At 40.7% G+C, this 26382-nt stretch overlaps 1 protein-coding gene across 1 annotated transcript; it reads right to left on the minus strand.

Moving 5' to 3' along the window:
- Positions 1-331: 331 nt before the first annotated feature.
- Positions 332-23508, minus strand: DCUN1D5 (defective in cullin neddylation 1 domain containing 5). The gene is made up of 8 exons (XM_070749692.1): positions 22992-23508; positions 15435-15526; positions 13563-13633; positions 9848-9939; positions 6352-6460; positions 6166-6270; positions 5704-5806; positions 332-1140 (listed from the first exon to the last, which is right to left on the minus strand). The coding sequence occupies exons 1-8, from the start codon at positions 23066-23068 to the stop codon at positions 1085-1087; spliced, it is 705 nt and encodes a 234-aa protein (XP_070605793.1). The 5' UTR covers positions 23069-23508; the 3' UTR covers positions 332-1084.
- Positions 23509-26382: the final 2874 nt, after the last annotated feature.

The following is a 26382-nucleotide window of genomic DNA, read 5'->3' on the forward strand; positions in this document are numbered from 1 at the left end:
ATACTACCATGTTTTTAAATGGTATGGTATGCTAGGAGGACTGTATCATATCACACAGGTGACCTCACAATTCTGCGATAAAAAGAGGTCTACATTTTTCCTGACTATTCATCCAATTACCTACTAGCGGTTCTCCTACATATAATTTATTTCACAAAACAATGAAGTCTTGTAAACATTTATATTTAGCTTAACGTATTTATCTGAGTAGTCCTTGGGTATTAATCAGTTGTTGGTAGCTGGCTATGTATCATCTAAAGTAGTGCAACACTTTCTAATTTTAGAACGCGTTTACCTGAAAATAGGATAATAAAAACATAAGTTCTCCATATTTGGAGATGGGAGGAGAATCGTAATAGTTTATTCTCAGCGTAAAGCACATTAGAAGATCTAGCTTAATTTTTCTATTAAGATGTAGACTTATATATAATAATTAAACACAAATGATGTTTCAAGTTTTACAATTGTTTTGTCAAAGGCATCCTCCTAGTGCTTCTAAGGAAAACAAAAACAGGCCACCATGAATGTTCTACTGGAAAACAAAACTAAAAAGTAGTAGGATTTGCTGACAAATTAATAAAGGCTTTATCTCCACAAAGCTGTTCAGTTATGGCACAAGTGATAGAAGTGTTTGCAAAGCACCAGCCAAGGCTTAAGGTTAATCACCCTTTCTAAAGGCATTCATTCCACAAGAACCAATCTACCAAATTCTTATTCTACGACAATTGTAACATCTGTACATCTGGAATTCAGTCACTCATATTGGACATTTCTGATTCATTCAACATTTTTTTTTTGGTTTTGAGTATAAGACCCATAGTCATATCCTTCACGTTTTAAGACTGTTACAAATCTGAATCTTTATTGTTCTGAAATGATAGAAACTTAAGACAAAAACCTCCAATTTTCAGTCTCAGAAGTATGTGGTTCAATGCCCTTTTCATGTGTAACAAGGCTTCCTTTAAAAATAAAAGGAAAAAAAATGACTAAAGTTCATAAGGATGTGAACGCAATCCTTGGTTTTGAATCAGTGTTTGTAGATTGGGCATCGCAAGATCCAGCGTTCTCTTCACAGCTGCTCTTGCTATGACGTTTGGCGATCCTTTTGCCATTCCACAAATTCATCAAGAAGAACAGGCCCTGGGAGGGAGAAATGGCAATTACAAACTGCAGTACAGTGGTACCTCGTGATACGAACCCCTTGTCATATGAACTTTTCGAGATACGAACCCAGGGTTCGGAATTTCTTACGAACTTTTTTCACCTTATGAACCTGCCGCCGCCGCTGGGATGCCCCGCCTCCAGACTTTCGTTGCAAGCCAAGCACCAGTTTTTGCGATCCTGGGATCCCCTGAGGCTCCCCTCCATGGGAAACCCCACCTCCTTGACTTCCGCAAAAACGCGGTGCTGTAGGGAAATCCCAGGAGGGGAATCCCCAGATTGAAAAAACGAGCAGAGTAGGGGGGACAAAAACAGGAAGAAAAGACTCATGGAGCTCAAGAGAGGAGAAAGGTGTGGGGGAGATGAGCAGAGTGGGGTGGGAAAAAACGGGAAGAAAAGACTCATGGAGCTCAAGAGAGGAGAAAGGTGTGAGGGAGATGAGCAGAGTGGGGTGGGAAAAAACGGGAAGAAAAGACTCATGGAGCTCAGGGGAGGAGAAAGGTATGGGGGAGATGAGCAGAGTGGGGTGGGAAAAAACGGGAAGAAAAGACTCATGGAGCTTAGGGGAGGAGAAAGGTATGGGGGAGATGAGCAGAGTGGGGTGGGAAAAAACGGGAAGAAAAGACTCATGGAGCTCAAGAGAGGAGAAAGGTGTGGGGGAGATGAGCAGAGTGGGGTGGGAAAAAACGGGAAGAAAAGACTCATGGAGCTCAGGGGAGGAGAAAGGTGTGGGGGAGATGAGCAGAGTGGGGTGGGAAAAAACAGGAAGAAAAGACTCATGGAGCTCAAGAGAGGAGAAAGGTGTGGGGGAGATGAGCAGAGTGGGGTGGGGAAAAACGGGAAGAAAAGACTCATGGAGCTCAAGAGAGGAGAAAGGTGTGGGGAAAATGAGCAGAATGGGGTGGGCAAAAACGGGAGGGACTCATGGAGCTCAAGAGAGGAGAAAGGTGTGGGGAAAATGAGCAGAATGGGATGGGCAAAAACAGGAGGGAAAGACCCATGGAGCTCAAGAGAGGCTCTTTTCGCCTTGCTTCGTTGGGACTGCCACCTCTTGTCACCTCTCGCTGTCACTCCCCCTACTCCTTTGCCTCAGCTTCGTCTGCTGGCAGCTTTTTTTTTTTTAAAGCCTTAATGTTTTGGATTTTCCTAATGGGCTTGCACGCATTATTGGCTTTTCCATTGATTCCTATGGGAAACATTGTTTCACCTTACGAACTTTTCACCTTACGAACCTCGTCCTGGAACCAATTAAGTTCGTAAGACGAGGTATTACTGTACTTAAGAGGAAATTTAGACTTTCCGACACTGGCATAGACAACATATTCCAAAGTGGATGACCAATCATTCTTTTAATTAATTTGTTGTACTTTTATTCATTTTAATTCTAAGATCTAAGAGTACTATAAACAAAGAAGAAAGCAATCTACTATGTTACAACTTTAGGCAAGATTTTTTTTTTAGTCTGATGCTGAAAATTAAGCATTTTTTTTGGACATAGTTTTGTGACGTATAACTAGGCCAAATGAGGAAAGGTGTCCTAACATATAATTTAGACTTTTCTTCCCTCATGGCTAAGACATATTCTTTGTATTTTTGCAGAGCCATAAAATGTTAACTTAAAATATGCTGATATATAACTATTTTAGTTTTATTTAAAAAACAAACAGCTGAAGCAGAAGGCAATACAGTGATCCCCCGCTCGTTGCGAGGGTTCCGTTCCAGGACCCCCCGCAACGAGCGGGTTTTCGCGAAGTAGCGCTGCGGAAGTAAAAACACCATCTGCGCATGCGCAGATGGTGTTTTTACTCCCGCAGCGCTAGCGAGGAGCCGAAGATTGGGGGCGGCGCGGCTGTTTTAAAATGTCGCCGCCGGCATGGGGGGCTTCCTAGCAGCCCCCCAAACCCGGGTTGGGGGTCCGGGGGGTGCTGGCAAGCCCCCCATGCCGGCGGCGACGTTTTAAAACAGCCGCGCGGCTTTCCAATGAGTCCCGAAGACAAACGTCAAACTTCCACGTTTGTCTTCGGGACTCATTGGAAAGCCGCGCCGCTGTTTTAAAACGTCGCCGCCGGCATGGGCGGCTTGCCAGCAACCCCCTGAACCCGGGTGAGCAGCGAGCGAAGGGCGGGTGGCCGGGCGAAGGGCGGGCGAGCGGCGAAGGGCGGGCGAGCGGGTGCTGGGGAGGGCTTCTCGCTCTCCCACCAGCAAGAGGGGGAGCGAACGGCGTGGGCAGGCTGCGGACAAGCCGTTCGCTCGGGCCGCTTCCCAGCTGAGTACTCAGCTGGGAAGCGGCCCGAGCAAACGGCGTGGGCAGGAGAAGGGCGCGCGAGCCGTGGGCGCGCGGGCAGGCAGGCTGCGGACAAGCCGTTCGCTCTGGGAAGCGGCCCGAGCGAACGGCGTGGGCGGGAGAAGGGCGCGCGAGCCGCGGGCAGGCAGGCTGCGGACAAGCCGTTCGCTCGGGCCGCTTCCCAGCTGAGTACTCAGCTGGGAAGCGGCCCGAGCGAAGCAGCAGCAGCGAGGAGTTTGCGTGGGCAGTGGGGAAACTCCTCGCTGATGCCCGCCAAGAGGGGGAAGACCTAGGGAAGCCGCCCAGCAGCTGATCTGCCCGGCGCCATCTACGCATGCGTGCCCATAGAAAAAAAGGGCACGCATGCGCAGATGGTGTTCTGACTTCCGGGTTCAAAAATCGCAAATTAGCCTGTTCGCAATGGTCGGGGACGCAATAACCGGGGGATCACTGTACAGGGAAAGAATTATTGAAACAATATTCTACACTGTACTACTCCGGAGAGAAAGCATGGGAAATGGACATTAATGGCAATACTAACCAAAATCTATCAGCTCCAGCTCATGTTATTTGTCGGCCTGTGCAACTACACTACCTGTAGCAGAAATATATATTTAAATACTAGGAGTGGAAAAATGTTTTTTATTTTATTTTGAGCAGATAAAAATGAAGCTTCTTCTTTTTCCCAATTCTTACTGCTAAAAATGAACTCATGTTCAATTTATTCACTTCAGAATTAGGCATTTACGTTGGATCTTCCATTAGTAAATGTTCAAAATTGGTGGCAACTATATATTTTTATTATAAGCTGACATATATAGCCTTCTGTGAACAGCGATTATTAATCTTTCTGGCCTTTTCCCTCCTTCTACAAATAGTGGCAAGCAACAACATTTTTGTAGAGGAACCTTGCAATAAGATTTTTCAGGAAAACAAAAGGCTGAAGACAAAGTATATGCTAAAACTGCAGTAAATCAGCTTGCAGAATAAGAGCTACAGATAAACGCAGCCTGTATATATTTGTATACAGATAAATATAGCCACCCCAAGTCCTTGGAGAAGAGTGGCATATAAATCCAATATAAATAAATAAATATACACGGGAATGCTCTAAATTCCCTTTGCTGGAAGACTCTTGAGCTACTTATTCCTCCAATAAACCCAAAGTAAGATAGAAAATGGCAAGCATTTTGATACTATATTCTCCAGTTAAAGGTTTATTTCACCTGAAATTTGAGAAGAAATTCATTTTCTCTGTGCTTTACCTTAAGAAAAAAATTACAATTATCTGCCTACCTCTAGCTACCCACTCCAAACAAAACCTACAAAAAGTATAGGTTATTAAGAAGGTGGTGGGATTTTAATTAAATGCTGTAAATGAAATGGAATACAGGTAGTTCTTGATTTACAACTATACCTAGGCTGAGTATTATGACTAATTTGTGAGTATTGTTAAGCAGGCAACCATGAGACCACATCCAATTTTAATTACTTTTGTGGCACTTTTTAAGTGAACGGTGTGTTAAGCAAATACATCAGTCATTAAGGATGTGGGAAGAACCCAGAAAAAAGGGGGGGGGGGAAGCAAAGAATCCCCTCGCTCCCCAAAATTAGAACGTTAAGAAAAAAACTTGTAACTAAGATATATTAACAGAAAGAATAACTTAAATATTCAGCTGGTCTTCTTAGTCTGTAATCTGTTGAGTTTACTTAAGGACAATAACCCTCTTTTTCTATTGGGTGATACTGGTTGTAATAAGTGTCTAAACAGATTTTTCAGTGGAAAAAAGAGTTATATTTTCATAGCTCATTTAAAAAAATTTCCTACATTTTAAAAATCATCCTTTTGATCAAATTTTGTGCAATAGGCAATATTTAACATGGGGTATCATTGCTTGTGTGGCCCTGGGTAAAAGTAGAAGAGAAACGATTGGTTCTGAGTTATCATTCTCTCTCATGGGAAAAACACTAAAAGTTTTGAGTTGTTCTTCCAAAGGAACATTGAACAGTCAAGTTGTAGTAACTTTTGTTTCTGTTAACATACTACAGCAAAGTCTTTTGGTGTAACATTACAAAGAGGGCTGTTTTGTTCCAAGCTTGAAATAAAACATATGTCACACAAATCTCTATAATTCTATCCAAACCTTCTATTCATGCTTTTTAATTTCATGTGAATGTTTCAATCTCTTTAGAACTCAAATGGAAACTGAAACTTGCAGCTGAAACTCTAAAAAAAATAATGAATATATAATACTCACATGCCCCATCTTCATCGTAGTTGCTAAGATCTGCATGGACAGTTCTACTGAATTCTAACACATTGTACCACTGATCTTTGTTAATTACTTTGTATTTTGACTGCTGCAGAAAAATAAGAAATGTTATAATTTGATATACTGTGCCATATGGTATAAGTATTATATACTTTTAAAAGAAAAGAATTTATCAAGAAATGCTTGAAGAAAAAATCAGTTTCCATGTGAATTTAATCTAAATCTATTTAAAATAGATTTCTATTTTAAATTGCCAATTATCATTGCTTTTATTTTGAAACAGATATTTAGCCGTGAATAACGTACTAAAATGCATAGATTTGGTCTGAAAGACAAAATGTGTATTGGAAATCTGAAATCATAAAAATTTGGAGAGCACAGCATAAAATGTGTGAAGGTGGATTAAAACATCAACAGAGTTTGATTTTTTTCCTAACGCATTCCTACCTCCAAGTATTGGTAAAACACTGAAAACAGTGGCCATGTCCTTCCAAGAAGTAGTGCTAACATAGATTTCGCTGTGTCAATATCAAGACTCCGCTGATCTTTATCCTATACAGGTTCAAAAAAGTTCAATTTAGAAAATGTATAAATGCATAATTAAATCAGTATTTTCTTAGATGATTCACTTACCCTTGCAAAGTCAAATGCATATCTGTAGATATTCTTAAATGTTGAAATGTCATTCAGTTGGGATCGCAAAAAATCAAATTTACTTTGTAACTTTTCTGTACCGTCACATCTTAAATTAAAAATAAAATAGTCACATGTCAAATATTTGGGGAAAAGGATATGTGTGTAGGCATGATTGAATACATAGGTTATTAGACTCCAGGGATCTCAAGCTTGTGACTCCCCAAGTCATTTTTATAGCCTACAATGTCCCTAATATTATGTTAGCTTGTACATCAAATCAGAAATTCTCTATTGTTTAAGTGCATTTCAACATTCTATTTCTGAATTTTGAGCACTTCTCAAAAGACAAAATGTAAATGAATAGAGTGAAATCTCTATTTAATTATGATCTGGATTTTATGTACTGTATTAGGTATGTGGCTATCCTGGGATAGGGCTGAGGCTTTTAAAAAATTTAATAAATTTATGTTTAATGGCCATCTGTGATACTTTTCTAAATTTTTGTCTCAACTTTTTACTTTGCCTGTATGAAAAGGCTTTAGTATTCAGGCCCTGCTTTCTGCTCTTTTTCACGTTCAGAGGAATATTAACTAATCAATTACAGAAAATGGAGCATTTTCCTATATATGTAATCATTCCCCTTTTAGGTTCATTAAAATCTGCAATTTGAAGGTTATATCCAAGACGTGGAGGCATAGTTAACACAATTAAAAAAACATATTTTTTTTAAATTATTTCTTTTAATTTTATTTAAAAAATAAGAAAAATTAAAAGTTGTTTCAAAAATTCAAATGCTTTCATTGGACAAATAGATACCCTGAGAATAACCTTGGGAAGCTGCTCTGTACAGAACACCATAACAAGTACAAGAGCTTCATGATCCAAGTATCTAGCCAGAAATGGCTAATGGATTCTAACCCTGCAGCCTTCAGCACCTTAAGTTAATTTTTACACCAACAATAAAAGATACCCTTGTTTCAGCTGATGATGTTAACTAGTTAGGATAATGAAATGTCTACAAGAAAGCAAGAAAGCTCAGAGAGCACCAAGGAAAGGATCCCTTATTTCAAACCTGAGATACAAATAGTCTCCTTTATAAATATGATGAGATTAATATTTATTGATAGCTCACCACTTTTAGAATTTTGAAGCTAATTTCATTCTATTCTATTTCTGTCTCTTTTTTTTCCTTTTAGATTGGAAAACACCCAGCCAAGCAGGTGGGAAATATCAAGAACTAATTTGGCCTCAGGTTAAACCCTATCCAGATTCCCCAGAGCATTTAGACAAAAGTATAGAACCGAGATAGCTTCACTTGGCCAGCCAGGGGTAGAGATATATAACTGAGTATACTAGTAAGAGCATTTTGACCTATATACTGCTTTCCAGTGCTTTCCAGCCCTAAGTGGTTTAAGTCATCATATTGCCCCCAACAATTTGAATCCTCATTTTACTGATCTCGGAAGGGTGGAAGGTTGAGTCAACCTTGAGCCTGGTGGGATTTGAACTGCCAAATTGCAGTCAGCATAAGTAGCCTGCAACACTGCACTCTAACCACTGCGTCATCCTGGCTCATACTGATAATATTGCACTCCATGCTAATGGATGACCTTTTCCAGCAGCTCCATAGAGAATTTCGAAAGGAAAGGAGAGAGGTTCATCACAAAGTAGGGCTTCAGAACTGGAATACTCTCTCACTATAACATTTTAACTAAATTTAAATGAAGGAGAATCACTATAAAACAGTGTCTATCCCTCCCACTAAACTGGTCCAAAAGGATATAATGGTCATTGCATCGCTTAGAGAGACCAAGGAAGCGGCAATTGATGCATTACCCCAACCTAAAGCTGATAAAGGTCAACAACATGACCCATTTGGTCATCACTTCCTTACCTAAACATAGAAACAAAATGATCAAGGACAAAAAAGTAGTGAAAGCACATCTAACTGCTTGCCAGCTTACTATGGTTCATGGCCCTCTCGCAGAGGATTGTGTAAGAGGGCCTACTTTGGCTTCCAAAGTTCTGGACCAGGACCAGTCTACTGAATTTCTGGGTAGCAGCAAGGCAGCATTGAAGTGACCACAAATTTGCCAAATTTCAATCCCACAGGTAACAGGAGTCATAGGTCCAGGATTTTGGATGCCTTCTGTAAATTAGCCCGGTTTAAGTATCTTGGTTCAAGTGTTATTGCCCTATGATGTACTTTTCACTCAGGTTACAGACAGGATAATTTTAGTAGTACAGTAATACCTCATGATACGAACTTAATTGGTGCAAGGAGGAGGTTCGTAAGACGAAACGTTCGTAAGACGAAACATTGTTTCCCATAGGAAACAATGTAAAGTCAATTAATCCGTGCAACCAAAAAACCCCCCGCAAAAAAACGGCTTTCCGGCTGTTTTAAAAGGTGACAGCCGGCCTGGGGGGCTTCCCAGCACCCCCCTGAACCCGGGTTCGGGGTTCAGGGGGGTGCTGGCAAGCCCCCCAGGCCGGCTGCGATATTTTAAAACACCCGCGCCGCTTCGCAGCTGTCTCCTGAAGCCGAACACTAAAGCCGAACTTCCGCGTTCGGCTTCGGGAGACAGCTGCGAAGCGGCGCGGGTGTTTTAAAAGGTCGCAGCCGGCCTGGGGGGCTTCCCAGCAACCTCCCGAACCGAACCCGGGGTTCAGCAAAATTTTGCCTCTTCTTACGAACTTTTTTCGAGTTACGAACCGGCGTTCGGGAGGCTTCTGGGAAGCCCCGCCGCCCGACTGTTACCTTTTAAAACAGCCGCGCGGCTTCCCAGCAGTCTCCGAACGCAGGTTCGTAACTCGAAAAAAGTTCGTAAGAGGCAAAATTTTGCTGAACCCCGGGTTCGTATCACGAGTTGTTCGTAAGACGAGGGGTTCGTATCTTGAGGTACCACTGTATACAGTAACAGAAAGGCTAATCATGCACACAAACACATTTGAACTCTTTTGAGAATTCAGCAGGAGTAAATTGATTTTGACCACAGGGAAAAGAATGATTAGGCTATGCAGATTCAAGCCTAAAATGTTCTTTGGAGTACACATAGAGGTTCATATAGCCTCTGCCTTTATGTCTTTAAATAAACTCTGTTCTCTGGGGATAGTATAATTGCCTGCTCAAAGGAGTTGCACAAAGATACCCTGTTTCCCCCAAAATAAGACATCCCTTGATAATAAGCAATAAGGCCAAGCAGGTAAATTTCAGGGTTTAAAAAAAAAAAATGAGACAGGGTCTTATTTTCAGGGGAAAATGGTACTGCATGAGCACCTCTACAGATGCTCTGAAGCATCTTTCTGCGCTCAAATCTGAAGCACTGCACAGCTCAAGAACATGAGCCATCACAAACTAGTATCTTCAGATTAAATTGAAAGATGTTACATACAAAGTTAATCATATTTGCAGCATGTTGTTAAATGAAAATGTGTATACATATCCAAATATTTTGATATATCAAAGAGAACTTAAAATAAAAGTTCTTACTGTAATGAGCTCATTCCTTTTAGCCACTCTTCTTTTGTAAAAAATCCCATGCTTTCAGCCTCTAGTTTCCAGGCTAAAACTAGCATAATAATCTGTAAAAGAATAAAGGAATAAAAGTGGGTTCCGGGGGGGGGGGGAGAGGGGAGGGGGATCAAACTTACAAGAAACATTTTTTTAAACAGCGGATGTCTTGCAAAAAATGTTCATCAATCCAAATCTCCACTCTTTTCAAATGTGTCATGACTACAACTCTCAGGACCTTGCTGACAACTGAATTTTCACTTCTATTTATTTAATCCAGTTTGAACATCGCCTGGCTCCCAACGACTGTGAATGGTTCACAAAAAATATGTAAAAATATAAAACAATAAAAATACAACAAAAGTAGAATTTGGCAAACAGACACCCACTTCTTGAAGGGGACTGGAATCATCTTAAGCAAAAGGCTGTGCAAGAGATAGGTCTTCAAGACCTCCAAAATGCAAGAAGAGGATAGCCTCATCTGAAGCCTCTATAAGAAATTACACCAAAACCTGTCCGGTTTCGCCCTCCATAGCATTAAAATGTTCCCCCTAATTCAGGGGTCGACAAAGTTGTTCAGAATCTAGGAGCCAGCCAAAAAATTTAGGAGCCAGAATTTTTTTTAAGCAAACTTGGTTTTTTGCCGAGTCTCCACCTGACATCGCTTTCACCCCCTCCCCCCCGGCGCAGGCCTGGCTCCGCCGAGCCGGCTCTGCTGTACTCCCGTCGGGATCCGAGGGGAGACCGTTAGTCAGAAACCGAAACAGAGAAGGAAAGGGAGACCGGGCCGGGGACGCGGGTGAGGGGGGGAGGGGTTACTGGTCGGAAGTCACCGCGCACGCGGCCGGAGGAGGAATGAACAAAACCTCACGCCGGGAGGGGAGGGGCTTCCGCTTCTCTCCGAAGGCGGGTGAGCGGCCAAGATCGGAGCGTCTGTGTGCGGTGGGGGGGAGTGAAGGGGTTCGAGTAGGAGGCGGAATGGAGGCAAGGGGGGGAGGGAGAGACGCACGCAAGCGCAGGGGACGCTGGGAAAGCAGCTCGCTCCGAGGTTGATGGGCGGAGCTACGGAAGCCAAGATGTACCATTTCTGGGCGTAAACACAAGGCGGGAAAAATATACTGTATACCAGTGATTTTCAACCTTTTTTGAGCCGCGGCACATTTTTTACATTTACAAAATCCTGGGGCACACCACCAACCAAAATGACACAAATCTAATAAATAAATAAATAATAAATAAATACATACATACATACATACATACATACATACATAAATAACCCCCTCATATATACAATCCCATGTAACATCCCCTTATAAATACAGTCAATCATCAATCATCCCTCCTGAAATTTATACCACTGTCTCATTTCTGGGTACTTCTCCTGTCTTTCCCCCTTTTCTCTCTCGTGTTTCTCATTTCTCTCTCTTCCTCCCTTTTTCCCTCATTCCTTCTCCCTCTCACTTCTCCTCTTTTTCCATCCCTGTCTCTCTCCCCCCCTTATGTGTGTGTATGTATACACACTCCAACCATTTCCAAAACCAGTTGAGGGCTGGGTTTTTTTTCTCTTTTATCCTTTTCAAAAACAGGTGTGGGCTGGGGGGGTTTTCTTATTATTTGGGTGCTTTTTACCATATGCTTCAAGAATCACCTCTCTCTCTCTTTTGTTTCACTCTCCTCTCATTCTCTGCCTCAATCATTTTCTCATTTCTCCTTTTTTCTCCCCTTTTTGTTCTCATTTCTCTCACTCTCCTTTCCTCTCCCTATCTGTCTTGCTTTCTCTCTCTCTTGCTATCTTTTTCTCTCTCTTTTTCTCTTATTTTCTCTCTCTCTCTTGTTCTTTCTCTCTCTCATGCTTTCTCTCTCTTGTTCTTTCTCTCTCTGTTGCTCTCTCTCTCTTATTTTCTCTCTCTCTCTCTTTCCTTTCTCTCATTCCCTCTTTCTCTCTATCCTTTCTATCTCTCACTCTTTCCTTCTCTCCCTCCCTTTCTCTCTCTTTCCATTCCCTCTTTCTCTCTATCCTTTCTATCTCTCACTCTTTCCTTCTCCCCCTCTCTTTCTCTCTCTTTCCTTTCTCTCATTCCCTTTCTCTCTATCCTTTCTATCTCTCACTTTTTCTTTCTCTCCCTCCCTCCCTTTCTCTCTCTTTCCTTTCTCTCATTCCATCTTTGTCTCCTGGGGCTGACTGCGCCTGCCCTGCACCCCCCACCGCGGAGGGAAAGCATTTGGCATCGGCACCGCCAACCCCCCCCCCTCCACAAGCAGCAAAAGCCTCTGCGACTGAGCCGGAAGGCAAACGGCGCACCCCACCGCTTAGGCTTTTGCTGCTCCTGGGGGGGGGAGGATTTTCTCCTCCCCGCCCCCCCGGCAGCCAAACGTCGCTGGTGCAGGAAAGCAGCGTGTTAAAAGGCGCGCTGCTTTCACGGAAAACAAACCCGGCTTTCCTGGCAACGGAGGATGACAAGCAGGATGAAGCGGGGTGGAGCAACGCGAGGCTCAAGCAGGCAGCTTCCGCGCGTTTCTTTCAGCGGAAGAGGAGGAGAGGGAGCGGATCGGGCGGGCGGGGGCTGCGCCTTCTACTGCCGGCGCCTCCCCGCCCCCCCCAGGCAGGCAGGGGAATGGGGACTGCGCGCCCATGGAAAAGGGCACGCAGGGGGGGTATTTTGGGGTGCGCGGGTAGCGGCGGCGGCGGGCAATAGCCGGGGGGCGGCTTCTGCAAGTGGGAGCTCCAGGGCTGAAGCCTCAGCCCTGGAGCTCCCACTTGCAGGAGCCACCTCGCGGCACACCTGGCCATGTCTCGCGGCACACTGGTGTGCCGCGGCACACCGGTTGAAAAACACTGCTGTATACATACAGTACAGCAGGCAACATTTTCTAGGCGCCAGACAACATTTTCTAGGCGCCACTGGCGACCAGGCGCCTGGGTTTGTCGATCCTTGCCCTAATTGCTTGTTGCAGGAAAGCTACCACTGCAGGAAGAGCATGATCCTACTTTTTGAAAACCTTTTTGAATCATCTCCATTGTTTTAGAATGTCAGGCCCCCAGAAAGGCACCAGACACTGTTCTTTTGGAGCCATCAAAACAATACATCAAAGCAAATAAAATACTACAAATACTTTTAATTGATACCAATCGATATTAGATTTTGGGTAGCCAACATATTTTTTTTGTTCCCCGATGGTGTGCTACATTGGATTTTTATCTGGTGCTTGGAGAGCTATTAAAGATATTTTCCTATAATCTTAGGAAAGCCTCCTAAGCCTCCTTGCAACATTAAAATGATAAAAAATGTGCTTTGGTGTATGCAGTGGCACTTACATAGCTGCAACTCTTTAAAATACCTTTGTCTTTTTCTAGGTTCATGCAGCTACTCACTATAGCAGACACTCAAGGGAAGGTATACCTTTGCATACTTTTGATTTTGGAAGAAAATATAAAAACACAGGGGTATTATATAGGAAGTAGTGTAAGGAAATTTCATCACTTTAGAGCTGCCTATGCAAAAATTATAGGATTCCAGTTGTAAAACAGAAATATTATCAAACAAAAAACACCCCAAATTTTTAAAGTTCGTAATTTGCTAATTTGTGACAGTAAAATTAAGAGGTACAACCCCCCCCCCCCACACACACACAATATAAGCAAAGAATGGACAATACTTAAAAAACTGATATTAGCTATTTTGTGGCTTACGTTTTCAGGTTCGACGCCAATATCTTCACAGAATTTTTCCATTCCTTCAGGTCCTACAACTTCATCATCACCTTCAAAGGAGAAAAAAAAAGGCATATACTATACTGCTCAAAAAAGTAAAGGGAACACTCAAATAACACATCCTAGATCTGAATGAATTAAATATTCTTATTTAATACTTTGTTCTTTACAAAGTTGAATGTGCACAACAGCATGTGAAATTGATTGTCAATGTTGCTTCCTAAGTGGACAGTTTGATTTCACAGAAGTTTGATTTACTTGGAGTTATATTGTGTTGTTTAAATGTTCCTTTTATTTTTTTTGAGCAGTGTATATAAATTTGTACTGGCCACATTCAATGGCCTATCATAGCCAAAGCTGGAATCAGATGGGAAAAAACAGAGAGAGCCAGCAGACTGTACTCATGAGTCATTTTAGAGTTGCATACAATTTCCTAATTACACCATGTTCCAGATGTTTCATTGAGATCAGTTTCTGCCATCCTATGTTCAGTTCCAGTTTTGAATGATTAATTTGCATTACAAAAGAACACCTTATGTTCATACACATATGTGTGAATTTGAAGCAGACGCTAAATTGTCCCATCTCTATATAAAGGAGACATATGATGTTCATACAATTATAAAGAAAGACTGATAATCATTTGAGGACTGCAGCATCAGATTAGCATTTTTTCTACGAATATAGAAAGGTATGAAAAATCTAAAGGGTTTTTGTGGTATCTGTTTATGTAATATTTATTCATTTTAAAAACAATTTAAAAAACCTGCAGTTCATAGCAAAAATGAATATACATTTCTCTTCTCTAACAAATCCAAGTTTCTGCAGCATTACATTTTCTGATATAATGTTTTCCTGGTGTGACTTTGTATTCCCACTGTCCTGGATAAATAAATAATAATCTCTATCACTGGAGCTTAATGGGTTTAATTTTGACCAGTCACTGTCTCTCAACCTAACCTGCTTTTCTGAGAGGATGAAATGCTTTGTATCCATGTTATACGAAGAATTTTTTTTTTTAAAAAGGAAAAACGTATTTTGGCTTTATAAAAATAAAGTATTCCTCTGTTTTAGCTAGTAGGCATACTTGGACTGATCAGGATGCTCTATGTACTAAACTACAGTTTGCTTAAATGAGGTTTGCAACCTTTAGTGTGAATCATATACGATATTTTGTTAAGCCATAAACTTAGTTTGCAAGCTTCCATTATACCATTCAGCTACCTAGAGCCAAATAAATCAGGATATTCAGATTTAAAAATTACAATATAGCTCAATATGTGAACAACATAATTTCACACCTGAGAAACTCCTGTGTATGTTCATCCTTCTGACCCAAGAACCCTCCTTCTTTTAAAATACAGGTACTACTCGACTTACAACAGTTCATTTAGTGACCACTCAAAGTTACAACAGCACTGAAAAAAGACAACTGTTGGAGTATCCTCATAGTCATGTAATCTGAATTCAGATGCTGGTTCACACTTATGACAACTGCAGTGTCCTGGGGTCATGTGATCACCTTTTGTGACTTTCTCGCAAGCAGAGTCAATCGGAAAGTCCGATTCACTTAAGAACCGTGTTACTAACTTAATTACAGTGATTCACTTACCAACAGAGACACAAAAGATCATAAAATGAGGCAAAATTCATTTAAATGTTTCACTTAGCAACAAAAATACTGGGCTCAATTGTGGTCATAAGTCGAGGACTACCTATAATGTACTGACTCCATGTTATATTTAAATATTTTTAAACAAATGGTTAGTTTAACATTACAGAGGATATATGCAGAGCACAATCCTAGTATTGCTAAGTAATTGCAGTAGTAACCATATATTAGTTTCATACCTGCATATTCATAAAACCAAGCCAGGCACTTCTTGCTTGAAAAATGCTCCTCACCACTTATCACTTTATTGGAAGCTGGTGACCTGCAATAACTTAAATACATATTTTAAAAGATGTTGGTAAACTTGCTATTACTTCAAAAAAAACCAAACCCAATTATGTCTTATTAATAGATAACATATAGAAAACACTTAAATTTGCAGCTTTTATTTATTTATTATTATTATTTATTGGATTTGTATGCCGCCCCTCTCTGGAGACTCGGGGCGACTAACAGCAATAATAAGACAGTGTATAGTAATAATCCAATACTAAAAATGATTAAAAACCCATTAATATAAAAAGCCCCAAACATACATACAGACATACCATGCATAAAATTGTAAAGGCCTAGGGGGAAAGAGCATCTCAATTCCTTCATGCCTGGCGGCAGAGGTGGGTTTTAAGCAGCTTACGAAAGGCAAGGAGGGTGGGGGCAATTCTAATCTCTGGGGGGAGTTGGTTCCAGAGTGCCAGGGCCTCCACAGAGAAGGCTCTTCCCCTGGGTCCCGCCAAGCGGCATTGTTTAGTTGACGGGACCCGGAGAAGACCCACTCTGTGGGACCTAACTGGTCGCTGGGATTTGTGCAGCAGAAGGCTGTCCCTGAGATAATTTACTACGTTTTACATATTTTCAAGGGAGAAAACTATTCTTTCTTTAGAAGTACAAAAATGATATCTTTTTTTCTTTTCTGGATATTCTCACAACACATTCTAAAGTTTAAGGAATTAACAAACTAGGCGACAGACCAAAATTTAGTTGTTCTGTTCTGTCAATAAGTTTTTTTCATCGCTGGTTGCAAAACATATGAATTTATAATTCAGAAATAAAGGCCCCTCACAAAACTCTTTAACAAACGTTTTAATAACTTTTGCATGGAACAAGTGGATTCCACTTGGAGTAGATGATCCTAAGGGTAACAGTGGTCCAAGCCAAGTCATATAGCCTTTTTCAGATATATCAGCAATGTGAACCTGGCCAAGAAACCTACCAGCAACGCAATTCCTGCAATACAATCATTATTCTGTTAACCTGTATGTAAATGACTGGCATTCTATGACACAGCTGCAATTGTGCGATTCCTGTGCAGAGTAAATTGTAGTAGTTTAACTGAGAGATGATAAATCAGCCATGGCACCTTTGGGCCATGCAAGGATGCAATTGGAAAATCAAACAAAGATTCTGAAAGGATTTTAAGTCACAACTGCTCTCTCCTGGCTCCAAAAAGAACCATGAGTCCAAGAAAACCTCAGATTGCATACCTACTTCAGGAAAAAAAAATCATTTATATTAGAATACATGGAAGAGTTCATGGATTCTGTATCAACTAAAGCTCTGTCTTGCTGCAGTTAACTCCAAATCTACTACCTCATTCAGTCCCATAAAGCTTCCAGGATAAAAATCTAAAGCTAGATATCTTCGGCATGTTATGAAATGTAACTGCAAAATGATGAGTAATCTCTCCAGTGGGTTGGTTTAGATTTTAAATAAAATGGGCAATGGAGCTAAATCTTTGAGCTGCTTCTACTGGAAGTTCAAAGTAAACTGGTGGACTGGTGGTCCAAAATTATACGAAAGATGGTATTGAATGCTGAGAAATTTAACAAGTAATCTAGTAGAGTAGCGGATGCATTTTCCCTCCCATCCCCAGGTAGGAAACCAAACAGAAATCCAGACCATTTCATCCAGGAACCTATATACTGAAATCCAACCACCTCATCCACCTTTCTAAAATGCGTATCTGTCAATATTTAGGGCAACCAAGTTAATGACGGCTTGAGAATAAATTATACCATCACCTTCTTCAAGACTGGCATCATCTCCTTCCTCAAGGAGACACCCACCTTCTCTATTAGTATTTTAATTCCTTTCCTGGACACATATATTAGGCAGGAAGAGCACTGATCTAATTTGCAAGCACTTGAGCTCACCTAAGAGGAACCAGTATGCTTCCTCAGGAGTTAGAGGCTTGAAGGAATCCTAGATGACCTTGCAAGATGTTAGGCCTGACATTTCATGAGATCATGACCATGACAAAATGTTTTGATGATTATTCAATTTGTAAATACATTAGTATGAAAGCAAATTCTATCAAATTCAAGAGTTCTTAACATTTCAACGACAACGTATTCCTTATTGTGATAGATGAGTCATATTTTAAAGGCCATGTAATATGTGCCTGTTTGCAGAAAATAATGTTTACTATAATTGAAAACCTATTCTAGATGACATTCAACATTCATACCCAGAACTAAAAATATAAGCCATAATTGCACTGTACTTAACTGTCACAGTTGGGAAACATCTAAACATTTGAACCTCAGAAGCCTTCGGACAAATTGGAATTGATTCAAATAAAAGCTGAAAGACAACTGTGAAGAAACTATGTGCTAAATCCTATGAAAAACTGAGAAAAATGGGCAGTCCCACCTCAGAAAAATAACGGGGTGACGCAATTTGTTCTTTACTGTCACAGAATGCAATACCACAGTAAAGATCTTAAGTAATAGGAAGCAGATTCCCATTACGGAAACCATCCTGCAGTAAAAGTAGAAGAGTGAATTCTGTCAGGATTCTTTAATTTGTATTCCTACACAGAGTACAGGCTAAATACAATCAAATACAGTAATCCCTCGCTACTTCACGGTTCATCATTTGCGGATTCGCTACTTCACGGGTTTTCAAAGGGGGCTTAAATCCATTGAAAATTTTAAATCTATTGAAAATTCATAAAATTCTTCTACAGTACTACTGTACTCTATTAAAGAAACTGGTAGGATATCACATGTAGTTCCAGCTGAGAAACATTATAGAATGATTGTTTAATGCAAAGGGTGTGTTTCAAAAGTCCAAATACTCGTTAAATACATAAAAAAAATATTTCCTCTACTTCACAGAAATTCATTTTTCACGGGTGGTCTTGGAACGCATCCCCCGCGAAAAACGAGAGAATCACTGTACATGACACTTAGAAGCTGTAAAGGCAAGCAATTAGGAAGATAATTGAATGCATTTAATTCATTTTACTTGCCCTTGATTCAGTATTTACTATGCATGTAATACAAAACTAAGGGCCAGTATTACTACCCTTGAAACGTCTGGCAATTGTAGCTCACAAATAAATTCATTAGATTGTGAAGTTACTTACAAAATGGCTGCTTTAATAAATGATAAAACACATCATTTATTGTACAGAAACCTGGGAAATGTTGCTTCTAGTTCTTTTTTCTACATATTCTTAGATAATAATCTAATCTTTTATGAACATTAAAAAAGAGGCAAACATCTTTCATTTCTTAACAAACATTTAGCTATCTGAAATAACCTGTGCTATTTTTCTTTCTGTAATGAATTTTTACGAAGTTGCAGGGATCTATTTTCTTCTACTTTAAAGCACTACACTAAGTGTGGTTTCATTTCAACCCTTATTAAAAAATCTAAGTAACATGGGAGCGGACCAGAATACCTCCGGAACTGCCTTCTACCGCACGAATTCCAGCGGTCGATAAGGTCCAACAGAGTTGGCCTTCTCCGGGTCCCGTCGACTAAACAATGCCGTTTGGGGGTCCCAGGGGAAGAGCCTTCTCTGTGGTGGCCCCGGCCTTCTGGAATCAACTCCCCCCAGAGATTAGAACTGCCCCCATCCTCCTTGTCTTTTGCAAATTACTTAAGACACACCTCTATCGCCAGGCATGGGGGAACTCAGACACCTCCCCCAGGCTTTTACATTTTATGTATGGTATGTGTGTGTTGCATGTTTTTTTAAATGATGGGGTTTTTAACTGTCTTTTAATATTAGATTTGTTTTCCATTGTTACATTGTTATTATTGTTGTTGAGAGCTGCCCCGAGTCTTCGGAGAAGGGCGACCTACAAATCTAATATATTATTATTATTATTATTATTATTATTATTACCAGTAAACTAAAATGAAGTTCAATTTAATATGGAGAACATCATGGCTGCATCAACAATTTCAGGTGTTGCTATTTCAAGGCATTCTTTTCCATAAGATTTTAATCAGAAACACGTCACACTATTATATTTGATTGATTGATTAGATTTCTATGTTGCCCCTCTTCGAAGACTGGGGCGGCTTACATATAAGAACATATGGTGTTCATTCAATACCTAATATTATCTTTAGTCCAATATATACACTTTCACTATTGATTGCAGTAAGTTTTAACTCTGCAATTCTAAAGCTATGGTCCACGTAACAGTTTAGTTGGTATTCAAGGAACATGTATAACATGTTTGAGATTCCAACAGCACAGTTCTATCCATGTATATTCAGAAGCCTGTCACGCTGAATTTAACAGTATTTGCACTCCTAAATAAGTAGCAGCTTTAGGAGAGCAAAAGGAGAGAACAGTATAGTTACCTTGCCCTTTTATGTAGACTGAAAAAGCTGTGGTTAGATTTTGGGGCCAATGTTTGTGGTTCTGAACAGAATTCAACTTTTACATTAATTATCAATCAACTGGCAAACATTTTTGCAAATATATGCAATAAATTATATTTTTAAATAAAACGTTGATTCATTACCACGCAATATATAAGCAGATAAACTAGGAAAGGTGTATCAATATATTCCTTTCTAATGTAAACTTTAAGATGTTATGTAAAAATCAACATGTTAGCTATCTGTTTAATATAATTTGTCTCTAACAGTGTTAAAAAATTTGATGGAATGTAATTTCTTGAGCACTTTCATTACATCTTGACTTGTACGTAAAAAATATAATGGGTACAGATTCTAAGAGGCTGGCTGGACAATTTCCTAAAGTTTTCTTGCAAGGTTTTTCCCAAGGTGGTTTTCCTTCTTCATAGAGCTGAAATAAAATGACTGGCCCAAGATCACACAGCTGGATTTGTGACCAAGGCAGAACTACAACTCTGTCTCCCAGTTTCTACCTTGATGCCTTAACCACTACACCAAGCTGTCTCTCTGCAACAGAGTAAAAACACAAAAAAAGCACATATGATTAATGAACCTGCTCCAACTGAGGATTTTTTTTTTAAACCTAGTGGAATATAATTGCTTTAGCAATTTTATTTATATAGGAGTGGGTACTTTATGAACCTGAGGACTGGGCAAAGAATTCCAAAGTGCTGGGAGGCACATCGCAGTACCCAATATTAAACCCTGGAAAGTCTGTACTTATCAAGACAGAAAATTTCAAGTTAAGAGATAGTAAAATATGTCTGGCCTTCATTCAGTTTATATGCCAACTTGCTTTTCCAACCAGGTAGCAAAAATTAGAATATGCAAACGTATACATTCACTTTTCAGAGTAGGTGGCATATGAATTTATTATATATATACTGTATATATATAATTGTGTGTAATGTTTTTACATAAGCATTCTGTAGTGTGTGTGCATTTTATCAGTAGTGGGTCTAAATGCCGCTGCAGCTACCAGTTCACAGATCTGGGCTGAACTGGGAGCAACCCACTGCACATACATATTTGTATGTGTATATAAGGGTGTGTGTATATATGTATGTGTATATGTTTTCGTATATGTATACACACATCCTTACAGATATGTTTATGCATAAATGAAATCAGTTAAAGCTGAAATTACACTATTTCCTAACCAGCCTTCTTAAAAACATGTTGGGCTGCAACTCCCATCATCACAAGGCAACATGTTCTATTTCATTCTCTCCATAGGCACCTGGAGGAGGATAAGCAGGGGAGGAGCAAATAACACATGCAACATGATGTCAGCAAGGAAATTACAGAGTTTATATACTGGTACTTGACTGGATGCCATTTCATCCTTCATATTTTAACACCATGTGCTTTGTTGTAGATGCCAACATAGGGTCTGGTTGGGGGAAGATGACTTTTATTATTCATTACAGATCATTCAACAATTTTAAAATCACTATTGCAGACTAGAACTGAGGAAGAAGGCTTCTTGGAAAATTAGTCATGGGGCAGAGCAGGTTTCTCCTACCTGGTGCTCCCAGGACGTTCCCAATTTCAGCTTCTACACAATCCAAGCCAGCAAGGCAAATTGCATTGTTGCTAACGGGCCTAAATTTAATCCATCACACTTGGAAGTTGCTTACAAGATTATCAGTGAACCTATGAGGACCATTTCAGACAACAGCAATAATAAGGAGAAAAAAAGTCACCCTAAGATAAGTGCAATTTTGGCCAAGGAAGGTGGCCAGAGTTCAGAGTGCAGGACTGCAAGTTACTTCTGCAGGCTATAGTTCACCAGTTCAAATCTCACCAGACTCAAGGTTGACTCAGCCTTCCATGATTCTTCCCAGGTGGGTCAAATGAGAACCCAGATTGCTGGGGCATGTGCTGACTCTGTAAACCACTTACAGAGGGCTGTAAAGTGGTATGTAAGTCTAAGTGCTATTGCTAAAAGACTAGGAGAGAGAGACAAAAGATCATGGATGGATGAGATGCAGCAATTAGTTTAGAAGATTGACAGCAGAAAAAGACCTCATGGTCCATCTAGTCTGGTCCTTATACTATTTCCTGTATTTTATCTTATGATGGGTATGTTTATTCCAGGCATGTTTAAATTCAGTTACTGTGGATTTACCAACCACGTCTGCTGGAAGTTTGTTCCAAGCATCTACTACTCTTTCAGTAAAATATTTTCTCACGTTGCTTCTGATCTTTCCCCCAACTAACCTCAGATTGTGCCTCCTTGTTCTTGTGTTAACTTTCCTATTAAAAATACTTCCCTCCTGAACCTTATTTAATCCTTTAGCCTATTTAAATGTTTTGATCATGTCCCCCCCTTTCATTTCTGCCCTCCAGACTATACAGATTGAGTTCATTAAATCTTTCCTGATAAGTTTTATGCTTCAGACCTTCCACCAGCTTAAAGGCAGATTCATTGGTGTGTGTATGTGTGTGTGTGTAGTGGGGAAGAGAAGAGGGGGATGATGGCTGTACACTGACATCCCACAGGACCCAGGGGAAGAGCCTTCTCTGTGGGGGCCCCGGCCCTCTGGAATCAGTTCCCCTGGAGATTCACACTGCCTCCTCGCCTTCTGGAAGAGTTTAAAAATTCATCTTTGCTGCCAGGCCTGGGTTTACTTAGATCTTCCCCTCTGACCAATGAATACTTTAGTTTGATTGTTGAATGAATGATATTAATGTTTTTTTTCTTTTTAATTAGAATTTTATAATGATTGTTTTTAATGTATTCATTGGATTGCTATTATTCTTTTTTTTTGTATATGCTGTGAAACGAGAGGGGGCGGCATACAAATCCAATAAAATAAATAGTAAATAATTTTCCATCCTTCCTTACCTCCTTCTTTCCTGAGCATCAATTGCGAGGGTGGGGAAGGAAGGAGCCCCCCCCCCCTCAAATCGGAGGGGCTCCTTCCGAGATCAAAGAAAAAAAAGAAGGTACTCATGGCCCCCCCTCCTTCGGGGGGGTCAAGCCAAGGAGACCCCCCCACCCCACCCCCACTGACCCGCTTGGGCGGCCCCCCGAGCTAGTAGGCCTGCCCCGCCGGCCGATCCAGTACCTGCTGATTTTACATTTCTTGAGGCCCGACTCGTCGCCCGCCTGGCCCGAAGATTTGCGCTTTTTTTTCACGGGCATCTCCTCTGTTCACCGTAGAGCCGACCGAGCAGCAGACGAAGGGAGCCAGGCCCTCCAGCGTGCCCCCCCCACCCTCCCCCCCCACCCTTCTTCCCGGGTGATGAGAGCGACCGCCGCCGCCTCTTCCGTCCTCGGCTGTTGCGAAGAAGCGGCGGCTCCCGCTTCGTTCTCCGGGCCTTTGCCTTTCCTCGCTCGGGCTGCTATGCCGTCGAGGTGCTGCCAGAGCAAGCGTGCGTGTGTGGGGCACGGACCGTTCGGCGCTGAGGTAGAAGCAGCAGCAGCGGGGGAGGGGAAGGGGGGGAAGAAAGCCGGCAAGGCGCAGAGGAGTCGCGAGCGCGTTTTTTGCGCCGCCCTGACACGAAGAGGCGGGAGCAGGAAGTGACAGCGCCGCGCCGCCGCCCCCTTCGACTGGCGTCCACTCGCCCCGCCTCCTCCAGGGCGGAGCTAAGAGACGGGCATGACGACGACGCGTTATCGGCCCCGCCTTTCGGGGGGAGCGTTTTTGCGTGCGTCACTAGAAAGAGGTTGTGACGTGGATGGAGAGGAGGGAGGGAGGGTCGAGGAGGGCTTCAATTTCTCCCTGGGGCTGCTTGTGAGCCTCTAAACAGGGTTTTCCACAGACGCCCTTCTTTCTTTCTTTCCTTCCTTCTTTCTTTCTTTCGCTTTTTATCCTTTTACTTATTTATTCTATTATTTATTCGATCATTTATTTATTTGATTATATCTATCTATCTATCTATCTATCTATCTATCTATCTATCTATCTATCTATCTATCATCTGGGGTAGGCAAAGTTGGCTCTTCTATGATTTATGGACTTCAACTCCCAGAATTCCTGAGGCAATCATATTAGTTCAGGAATTCTGGGAGTTGAAGTCCCTGTGTCATAGAAAAGCCAACTTCGCCTACCCCTGGATTCTGTCTATTTATTCAGTTATTTATTTATAGTAGTAGTTTGTATAAACTTAAGTCAAAAGTAATGATAAAAAGAGGACAGTAGGACAGTGGTGCGCTTATGCACTCATATCATACATATAACAACAACAGAGTTAGAAGGGACCTGGGAGATCTAGTCCAACCTCCTGCTTAAGCAGGAAAACCTATGCTACTTCAGACAGATGGTTATCTAACATCTTTTTAAAAACTTCAAAAAGTTCTCAGACAGGAAAATGCTAATTCTTTCCCACCATTGCTCTCCAGGTGTGATTCTAGCATTACTAAAACCCCATCAAAACTATTACTAGCAGTTATAATAATAATTATTATTATTAGGCAGGAAACAGTACACTACACTACTTCAGACAAATTGGTTATCCAACATCTCCTTAAAAACTTCTAGTGTTGGACCATTCACAACTTCTGGATGCAAGCTGTCCCACTGATTAATTGTTCTGTCAGGAAATTTCTCCTTAGTTCTAAACTACTTCTCTCCTTGTTTAATTTCCATCCATTGCTTTGGTGCTCAGGTGCTTTGGAGAATAGGTTGACTACTCCTTTTTGGCAATCCCTGAGATATTGGAACACTGCTATCATCTCCCCTGGTCATTTTTTTCATTAATACCCATTTCCTCCAACCGTTCTTCGTAGGTTTTAGCTGTCAGTCCCCTAATCATCTTTGTGGCTCTTTTCTGCACTCTTTCTAGAGTTTCAACATCCTTTTTGCATCGTGGCGACCAAAACTGAATGCACTATTCCAAGTGTGGCCTTACCAAGACCTTATAAAGTGGTATTAACACCATGTGATCTTGATGGTATGCTATAGTCTGCCTATTTCAGCAGATGCCTTTTCAGAAGACAAAGGGAACTACATTAATCCTTGATTTACAACACTTCTCTTAGTGATTCTTCAAAGTTACGCGGGCAGTGAAAAAAAGTGACTTTGGGACCATTTTTTTACTCTTCCAATCTTTGCAGCATCTGTCCATGGTCATGTAACCTGTATTTGGATGCTTGACAACTGACTCACATTTATGACGGGTTCAACTATTGCAATCTCCTTTTGCGATCTTCTGAGAGGCAAAGTCAATAGGGAAATCAGATTCACTTTAACTGTGTTGCTAATGTAACTGCTGTGACTCATTTAACAAGCAATGTAGCAAGAAGTCATAAATTGGGGCTCATAAGTTTTGGGCTCACTCGGGGTCCTATGTTGAGGACTACCTGTATTCCCAGCTACTGGTTGGGTTTCATCTAATGCCCAGCCACGTTAGCTTGTTTGATTTATTTCTAATTAAACTATACTTTTCGGAGCCTGCAAAAATTAAGTTATGGCTTTGTAAACCATATGATGATTAAGCTGAATCTCATTGACAGTATTGTTCCTTTTAATATCGTATATAGCCATAAAAGCATACGTGTCTTTTGATTTGTATGCCACCCAGTTACATGCTCAGAAATTTAGCAAATGCTTAATTTATTGTATGTTTGTATATTGTTGGGCGAGTCATTTTCACTCAGTCTTAGAAAAAGAGCAAGAGTAAAATTATTTCTGAAAATACTGCTTAGAAAACTGCAGAGATTTTATTTAGGAGTCAAAATAACCTGCAGGCAAAATAAATAAATGTTACATTTTAAATGTAAAGGGATTTAACAAGGTCATTGGGAAAGATATGAAAGAATTGTTAAGAAGATTCTTGCAGAAAATATTATAAACAGTTGCGATTGAAGCTATCTTGAGAAAACAAAATGATTTTGTTTAGTACAATATAAGATGGGCAGATAAAAGCTTGGCAGGTTTTCAGTATTTTGTAGCATTCTTGGTATTCTGCAGTCTTTCCTAACTTGGCCTATCTTGAAAGGTTGACATCGGTCTTTAAAAGCCTGAACAGTGTTTAGCAAAATCAAGACATGCTTTCATCAGTTTTTCCAGTAAAAGAGAATATAAAAATTTCTTTATGGTAAGGCAATTATAGTAATATGAATGGAGGAAGACAAAGGGATTTGTATTAAATTATGCTGTATCACTTAGAGTGGCATATATAATAACTATCTCCAATTTGTTATCCTTCAAATGTATTAAATGGTGTCCCTATGATATACAGTACATGGAGTATGACATTTGAACATTGATGATTTTAAACAGCATCGTGTTGGGGCAGGCACCTGTACAGTCTCAGCAGTGAGAAAATAATAGTGAATTACTGTATTTGGATTCAGTTTAAAAGATTGTTAAAAGAAAACATAAATCTTTTCCTTGATGACAAAACTGTACAAGCATTAGGACTGGGGCGGCTCACAAGACAATACACAATATACAAATCTAATAGTTAAAACAATTTTAAAAACCCTTATAAAATAGACATACATCTCAAACT

This window comes from Erythrolamprus reginae, chromosome 4 (genome assembly GCF_031021105.1).
Source record: "Erythrolamprus reginae isolate rEryReg1 chromosome 4, rEryReg1.hap1, whole genome shotgun sequence".
In the NCBI taxonomy this organism is placed as follows: Eukaryota; Metazoa; Chordata; class Lepidosauria; order Squamata; family Dipsadidae; genus Erythrolamprus; species Erythrolamprus reginae.

Bases quoted from the DNA above. Each gene is read 5' to 3' on its own strand.
- DCUN1D5 (XM_070749692.1), bottom strand. From the start codon at position 23,068: ATGCCCGTGAAAAAAAAGCGCAAATCTTCGGGCCAGGCGGGCGACGAG. The intron at 13,634-15,434 runs GTATGAAACTAA...TCTCCTTTGAAG, and splicing joins TTGGTTTTATGAATATGCAG to GTGATGATGAAGTTGTAGGA. The intron at 6,461-9,847 runs GTAAGAACTTTT...TTTTAATTTAAG, and splicing joins AAAGGAATGAGCTCATTACA to ATGTGACGGTACAGAAAAGT.